At 27.5% G+C, this 7,266-nt stretch overlaps 3 protein-coding genes across 4 annotated transcripts; 1 reads left to right on the top strand and 2 right to left on the bottom strand.

The window, feature by feature from the left end:
• Position 1: 1 nt before the first annotated feature.
• Positions 2-4,890, top strand: LOC128896183 (cyclin-dependent kinases regulatory subunit-like). Of its 2 annotated transcripts, none has more exons than XM_054159388.1 (3): positions 2-113; positions 502-603; positions 4,131-4,890. In XM_054159388.1, the coding sequence occupies exons 1-3, from the start codon at positions 32-34 to the stop codon at positions 4,211-4,213; spliced, it is 267 nt and encodes an 88-aa protein (XP_054015363.1). In that variant the 5' UTR covers positions 2-31; the 3' UTR covers positions 4,214-4,890. The 2 variants fall into 2 exon arrangements, with proteins under 2 accessions (XP_054015363.1, XP_054015362.1); XM_054159387.1 differs by having other exon boundaries at positions 7-113; positions 476-603.
• On the bottom strand, positions 630-4,112 carry LOC128896181 (piggyBac transposable element-derived protein 4-like). Its single transcript, XM_054159385.1, has 5 exons — positions 3,582-4,112; positions 3,312-3,374; positions 3,185-3,214; positions 2,800-2,920; positions 630-2,694 (listed from the first exon to the last, which is right to left on the bottom strand). The coding sequence occupies exons 4-5, from the start codon at positions 2,915-2,917 to the stop codon at positions 1,241-1,243; spliced, it is 1,572 nt and encodes a 523-aa protein (XP_054015360.1). The 5' UTR covers positions 2,918-2,920; positions 3,185-3,214; positions 3,312-3,374; positions 3,582-4,112; the 3' UTR covers positions 630-1,240.
• Positions 4,891-5,332: 442 nt separating the features above from the next.
• LOC128896182 (cytochrome c oxidase subunit 5B, mitochondrial-like) lies at positions 5,333-6,774 on the bottom strand. Its single transcript, XM_054159386.1, has 3 exons — positions 6,599-6,774; positions 6,375-6,448; positions 5,333-5,726 (listed from the first exon to the last, which is right to left on the bottom strand). Exons 1-3 carry the CDS (start codon positions 6,681-6,683, stop codon positions 5,517-5,519), a joined length of 369 nt encoding a protein of 122 aa, XP_054015361.1. The 5' UTR covers positions 6,684-6,774; the 3' UTR covers positions 5,333-5,516.
• Between the last annotated feature and the right edge of the window lie 492 nt (positions 6,775-7,266).

The raw sequence follows: 7,266 nt of genomic DNA, 5'->3' as shown, positions 1-7,266 counted from the left end.
AAAAAAAAAAAAAAAGAAAGAGAGGTAACAAATGTTTACATTGTGGGATTCAAAATGCCAGTTGATCAAATACAATATTCTGAAAAATACAGTGATGATAAATATGAATATAGGTTTGTATAAAAATACAGTTAATATACATTAAAATGTTACACAAATAACTGACATATTATTAGAATATTGTAGTATATTAGTAACTTTTTGTGAGTATCGGGGTTTAATTTGTGTGCACCTCATTTTCCTATGTTCTATATTGAAATGAAGAAATTATAAAGTGGCTACTTTATCAAATTTGATTGGAAGCAATTAGTTTTTAGTAGCTTAGATTATTTCAGCAATAATCTATAAATATTATGAATAATTTGTGTAATATAATGGTGTAGGTATTATTGTTATATCGTTGGACATAGGAATCAGAATTTTGTATTGTAACAACAAAAATTAAAATTTTGTGTAAATTACTGCTTGTTCATAGGCATGTTATTTTGCCACTTGATTTAGCGAGGCATGTTCCAAAAACTCATCTTATGTCAGAAACTGAATGGAGAAATTTGGGAGTTCAACAAAGTCCTGGTTGGGTCCATTATATGATGCATGTGCCAGGTATGTAATTTAACAATATTTTTATCAAAGTATGTAAAAGTTAAATGAATAAAATTATGGAAATATTATTCTACGTATTGTAGTCACAGAATAATAATATTTAAGTTTAATGTTTTGTTTCATCATATGTCTTGATTTGATCGCAATAAATAATATTAGAAAATTTATTATATTATTATACAATATCTGACTTTATATTGACATATAAATCGCTGGTTCGAAAAAGTTGTAACACATTTACTGTTTATATAAAAAAGTTTTTTTTTTAATAATCATGTATAAATTGATATACAATTCTGGTAATAGCTTTTCATTAAAGAGTTTAATTGATTCATAAAATAATTGTATTATTGTTCACTAGTAGACTAATGTACTTAAAATTTTGATTAAAAGTGTGACAGAAATAAAGTAAAAAAGTAAAAGCATAGATAAGAAATACACTACAAAAAAAGAAGTTTTTATAATATTTATGTATTAAATATATGATTCGTAAAGTAATACAAGGAAAATAAAAAATAATGTATTTAAGTAATCAGTCTCAGTGTCCCGTAACAAATATAAATATTAAAATGATCTATTTTAATATTCCGAACATTTAAAAATTGTCCAGCACATTATAGTACAGTACTAAATTAATTTATTTATATTTATGAAACTCTCTGAAACATGGGGTTAAACACAAGCCAGGTTTTGATGGACAATCTGAACAGTGATAAATTGTATCTAACCTAATATTTTTTTTATCATTACATAATTTACATCGTCTTCTCATAATTCTATTATTCGCCCCTTTTGGAAGTAATTCTGGTAAATGTACTTTAAATTGTGGTGAAAATGATGGAATATTTTGATCTGGTGGAGGCAATAATGTTGAGACAATTTCAAACTGGAAATCATGTAAATCTTTTTTTATGGCTCCACTATATTTATTATAAAGTATGTGAGCATTATTGAGCATTATATGCATTACACGTATGCCCAGTTTCTTGTACCACTGGAGAGTTTTATGGGTTAAAGGATAATATGATAGCATCTGATCTTGTCTATCAACTTTCTGCATATGTTTGTTATATTCTACAATGAGTTGTGGTTTTTTCTTCTCTTCTCCTTGTTTGTTCTTAACATTTACAAGTTCCCCTCCATATTCACTTGAAATGCTATAAATATTCTTTCTGTCTTTCCACTTACAGCAACAAACTCCCTGTTTGTTATACTTATATACGAATTCACCCATTTGTAATTTTTTCTGTATTACTTCGGATGGGTTACCTATTTTCTTTGGTTGTAAACTTCCAGTGCAATAAGTTTTATTTGCAAGAAGATCACTAACTAGTGACACGCTACTATAGTAACTGTCCATAAAAACTGCATGACCCTGGCCTGTTCTCCCATTTAATAACTTATCAACAATTGTTCTGATACAATCCTTATCCCCTACGTTTTCAGTACTTGAATTCCCTTGTACGTGTAATTTATTAATTATACCAGATGGTTCACATAAGGCGTGCAATTTTATACCACATTTATGTTTTTTATTAGATGGATGATTCTTAGAATTTAATTGCCCTCCCCATAGAACCATGCTTTCTTCTATCAAAAGTTCTTTGAAAGGACTATAAATTTTATCCATGTTTTGATTGAAATAAGTAATTATAGTATTTATTTTACGTAAACTATCATCAGAGTGTTGTAATCGATCAAAGTGGAGACACCTTAAAATCAATAAAAAGCGATCACGACCTATAAATTTTCCAAAAGGTAGATTGAACAAATAATGTTTCCTCCAACAATCATTCATGCGATTTATTCTGATGAGTCCCATCAAAAATAGTATTCCCAGAAAGATTTTTATTTCATCTACGGTAGTGTCTTTCCAGTCAGAAATTCTTGCTCTTTCACCGCAATCTTGTAAAAATACAATTTCAGCATAAGCATTAGTTTCTGCTACTAAAAGTTCTAAAAATGTTGATGTGAAAAACAGGGAGAAGTAAGAGAAAGGTGTTTGGTCTTGTACTAATTCCTTCAATCCAGGATTTCCAATAAATTGTATATTACTTCTTTCTGGAGGATCGTCCAACCACTCTTCAACACCTAATGAAATTTTAGCAAGAAAATTAAATCCATCTTTATCCGAATTATCATCATCCTTGATCGAATCTTCAGAAACTAACGTATTTTCGTTTTTGGACAAGTTACCTTCTTCTAATTCTCTTTTAATTTCTTCTTGAGAATTGCCTTTACAGTCATTTAATTTCTTTCTTCTTTTTACATTTGGTTGAGAGATACACAAAAAATGTCTGCCATCAAAAGACATCTTCTGAAATATTAATACATAACAAATAAATGATAACGTATACAATTGTTATTTCTTTAATAATTTTACACATTATGTTATATAAAATAGTAAAATTTAATTTTAACAATTAATAGAATAAACAGAGTATCTATAATTAAGAAACAATAAAAACTAAAATTATTTCATCAAATATTGCTTAATTATAAACTATAATTAAATTGCGTAGAAAACTATATTTATGATTTAAATTATGTGAATCATAAGAGGAAATATAATTTAACATACCTACGCTGTAAATAACATAAAATGGTAAATCTGAAAATGAATTACAGAAATATAATTATGTATTCAATTTAAACCTTCACAGAATAATATTCAAATAAAAAGGAGATCAAAACAATGATTTCCTTACCAACAGTAAAATTACGATTGTACACCAAAAAACTGTTGTTAAGGTTCCTTCTTTCGTTTGAAACTGTAATTGGCATAAATAATATTTATTTATAAACATGTCTACACACGAGTAAGTACAAGAAAGAAGGGTTTTTCTAATCATATATTTCCCCTGAAGAATCAATGATTTTTATCGTAAACAAATCTCGTTGGTATTGAACTTAAAACTGAAATTATCAATGAAATGTTTCTACTCATAAATGGAACATTACGGTTACTATATACATACATGTAACTACTATGCAGGCTGTTTTCATGGCAGGCGGTACCCCCTCTCTTTGATTGATAATAAGGGTAATGCTCAACGCCTCTAGGGCGTTGTCCGCCCAATGGAGTTATCAAATTTTCCTAGAAATATGTTGTATGAATTTAACAAAGAATGAAATAATTTTTTTGTTCAAAAACTTATTGGGATCACTATATAAACACTGTTACTTAAAAACATTTATTTATTGATGATAATGGAGGCGATTGTATGAACAAAATAAGACGAATATTAAGAATAACGATTTTCCGTTTCAAGCTTTTTTTTATTTTCCGATCTATAAGAAAGATATTGTACCTAAGAGAATACTCAAGAAAAAAACATACAACGATTAAAAATCCTTTAATTATGTTTTTGCAGTTAAAAAAATATTAGGTTTTTATTTGTTAAGTTTTAACGTATAAAAATATATATATTAATATGATAACGATACAGACAATGAATGTTTATTATAATTAAATTATAAATCCACATAAAATAATGGTAATTATATTAAATGTAACTTATTTCTAGAACCTCATGTGCTACTGTTTCGTAGACCAAGGACTGATTGTTTAATAACTACAAGACCCACATCTTTTCAAAGGGAATACTAAAGTGTACATCAAGTTTATTATCTGTGTCTAATAACTGATATATTATTTAGTGAAATGTGTATATGAAACATAATGATTTAAGGCAAATTAGAAGAATTTATAGTTTGAATGACACTATTGTAGTGATCGATTGTTATAATCATGTTCTTGTTACACTTAATATGATAATTGTTGCTTTGTAAGTTTTGAAGCACAATGTTTAAATGGATAAAGTTCGTTCATGTATAACTAATTAGTATTTGAGATCTAATAATCTTCTGCCAACATTTTTTCATCAAATATGTATAAATATCTAATTATTTTAATTTGTACAATTTTGCGAAATTTGTAACAATGTTTTGCTAATCATTGTATAAAACAAAACAAATCTGTGTAAATATTATTGATTAAAAATGATACAATATCTTGGAATTTGTAATTTGTTTCAAAAAACTTAATACAATGTAAGTACGTGTCATTACACACTGATGTAATCAAATTATTTTGAAATTATAAAATTAATAGCACAACATAGTTACCATCGGCATGTAATTAATCAAGCTAATTTAATTCAATATAAGCGTATGTTAAGCTCTGTATACATATAGCTTACTTATTTAGATTAAGTTTAATGTATTTATTAATATAGTGTACTAATAAAATACTTGTTACCAAAATTATAATCCTTTATAATAAATTTTATATTTTTTTTTATAATATGAAAGTTAAAATAAAATGTCAATAAAAAATGGATAAGTAATTAACGTGAGTATAATCTTTTAAAAAATTCCTATTATTTTTAATAATACATACTATATTGATACCACTATTTATTCTAAAAGAAAAATCATTCAGAGAGAATTTACTTCAGAACAATGTATTTTCTCGATTTTTTTAACATTTATTTATATCATTATTAATTATCTTTACAGTTTCCATAATAATTGTATAATAAAAATTCATATAATTAATTGAAATATGAAGTAATCTAGTGTTGTTGTATTAGTTCTTAAAATTTATATGAACAAAATACATTTTACGTAATAGAAGTATTTATAACTTACCAATATCTTGTTAATATTTGTAATAAATAACAGGTGAAATATTCACATTGGATCTGCTATGAAATGAAAATGCATGTAATACTTATACAATTTATTTGAAATTCTATTACTGAATTTTATATGCTAACATGTTAGTTCCTTATTAATTTATAAAGCACAATGATGGGACAAGGAAGGGTAATAAATGAAAAGCAGTCCTTTGGTATTGTATAACATTAATTCTATGTTTTAAATAATCCACTAATTAACTTGAAATGACATTAAAGAGGTGCTTTTTCAATAAGTTTAAACCAATAACCACATTCACAACGGCGAGGTTTGCCTTGGTGTAACCACATCCAATTAACGTGAGAAGCATCTGGTTCACAAACACATCCAACAATACGACTTTTGAATGCACTAGGTACTAGATTTGGATTTTGTTTTGAGCTAGTCTTTTGTATTTGTATTGCTTTCATGTTGTATGGATCCTGCAATAGAAAATTATATAAATTGAACTTTATAATTTAATGTATTCAACTTAAATAAACTTCAATAAAATTTAAGATTCCATTGTTCATTTAAGTAATGATAAATTCATTTATATATGCATTTTGAAATGCGTTTTACTTTGCAAAGATTTGAAATATACTTAAGAAATATGAGAATGAAAAAGGAAATCATAAACACACATGCTTATTTAACTACTTGCTTTTAAAGAAAAAGGATTTAATATCTTCTGATCAAAAATATTATCCAATGTGTAATAATAATATAAGAAAAATACACATACTTTTCTGGTACGAAGATTCATGCAATATATATATTAAAGTTTTCAAATTAAGATTTTTTTATATTAATGAATAGTGAATTTTCAAACGAATTCAAGGACAGTGGAAAACCCTTTATTAATTTATATACAGAATTGATAGAAAATTACGATATTTCATAACTAATAAAAGAAGTACAATAAAAAGAATGTATCACAGTTTAAATAGTTTACTCGATCCATGATATAGTACTTAATGAATGAAATGATATATTATATTATTATACTCGCTACCGTGTTGAAAGTAACGTGCATTTCATGAGCGCAAAGTGTGACATTATCTTGATTTTTACGTAGTGTAAAAACTTACAAAATTGCCAGCAGCAGCAGCAAGTAATTCCCGTTTCTCCAAACCCGTAGCAAGATCCAATGGATCAGCGAATGCTGTAGCGAAAAATGATTATAAATAAGAATTTTATTTGTACTTAATACAAATGTTACAGAAATAATAAATTGTACTATTATATTACGTAATACGAAGACGCAAAAACTTAAGCTCGATTTCTTAAATTAAGGAGAATATCTGTAATTTACTTTTGTCCTTTGAACACGCAACAGCGTTCAGGGAGAATGTACGTCGACATGTCTGGAAAACAGCACGACCGCATAACCATGCCATTTTTCAGATTACACCGTTACTTTACCGAACCAAAAAGGTGTTCACGGCACGAACAAGTCTCACGAAAAGTGACTAAAGAGTGTCAACCCTGATGACACTTCACAATCGATTGATCAAGTGGCGCATTTTCATAAAAACCATACAATGTTGCGTATCGCTACTTTTGATAGAGATAAATTAATTCCCATGTCACTCCTAGATGGCAGCGGAGACCCGTTTGCCCGTTGTTACGGAATGTGAATGAGCCTTTGCGTTTGACAATTCTGTTTGAAGTTAGTTTAGCGCCAACTACGATTTTCTTGAATTTACGGTATTTCGTATTCTTTTTATTGCATTTTATTTAAAACAATTTGTTAATACTCACTCGCATAGCGACCGTTAACTAGTATAGACGTCTATTGTAAAAGCTTGTATTTAAAGTAAAGAAATTCAACTTTTGTGTTAAATTAGTTATATTTTAACAGTTATAATAAAGTTCATATTACATTTCGTAGTACGTAGTTCATTTGTATAAAAGTCGGGGATGTTACGAGCCAGGGCGATAGCGACGCGCGTGTGAGCCCTGCGAGTGGGGTGGATTCGA

This window comes from Hylaeus anthracinus, unplaced genomic scaffold (genome assembly GCF_026225885.1).
Source record: "Hylaeus anthracinus isolate JK02 unplaced genomic scaffold, UHH_iyHylAnth1.0_haploid 7893, whole genome shotgun sequence".
Classification (NCBI taxonomy): domain Eukaryota; kingdom Metazoa; phylum Arthropoda; class Insecta; order Hymenoptera; family Colletidae; genus Hylaeus; species Hylaeus anthracinus.
This window is presented reverse-complemented; position numbering and strand designations above follow the sequence as displayed.

What these genes read in the sequence shown, in the direction of transcription:
- LOC128896181 (XM_054159385.1), bottom strand. Translation starts at nt 2,917, where the DNA reads ATGTCTTTTGATGGCAGACATTTTTTGTGTATCTCTCAACCAAATGTA. An exon ending in TAAAAGAGAATTAGAAGAAG is followed by an intron (nt 2,695 to 2,799) that starts GTAACTTGTCCA and finishes AAATTTCATTAG; the next exon opens with GTGTTGAAGAGTGGTTGGAC.
- LOC128896182 (XM_054159386.1), bottom strand. Translation starts at nt 6,683, where the DNA reads ATGGCATGGTTATGCGGTCGTGCTGTTTTCCAGACATGTCGACGTACA. An exon ending in TGCGTGTTCAAAGGACAAAA is followed by an intron (nt 6,449 to 6,598) that starts GTAAATTACAGA and finishes TTTTCGCTACAG; the next exon opens with CATTCGCTGATCCATTGGAT. An exon ending in CTGCTGCTGCTGGCAATTTT is followed by an intron (nt 5,727 to 6,374) that starts GTAAGTTTTTAC and finishes TTTCTATTGCAG; the next exon opens with GATCCATACAACATGAAAGC.
- LOC128896183 (XM_054159387.1), top strand. Translation starts at nt 55, where the DNA reads ATGCCAGTTGATCAAATACAATATTCTGAAAAATACAGTGATGATAAA. An exon ending in GATGATAAATATGAATATAG is followed by an intron (nt 114 to 475) that starts GTTTGTATAAAA and finishes GCTTGTTCATAG; the next exon opens with GCATGTTATTTTGCCACTTG. An exon ending in TTATATGATGCATGTGCCAG is followed by an intron (nt 604 to 4,130) that starts GTATGTAATTTA and finishes ACTTATTTCTAG; the next exon opens with AACCTCATGTGCTACTGTTT.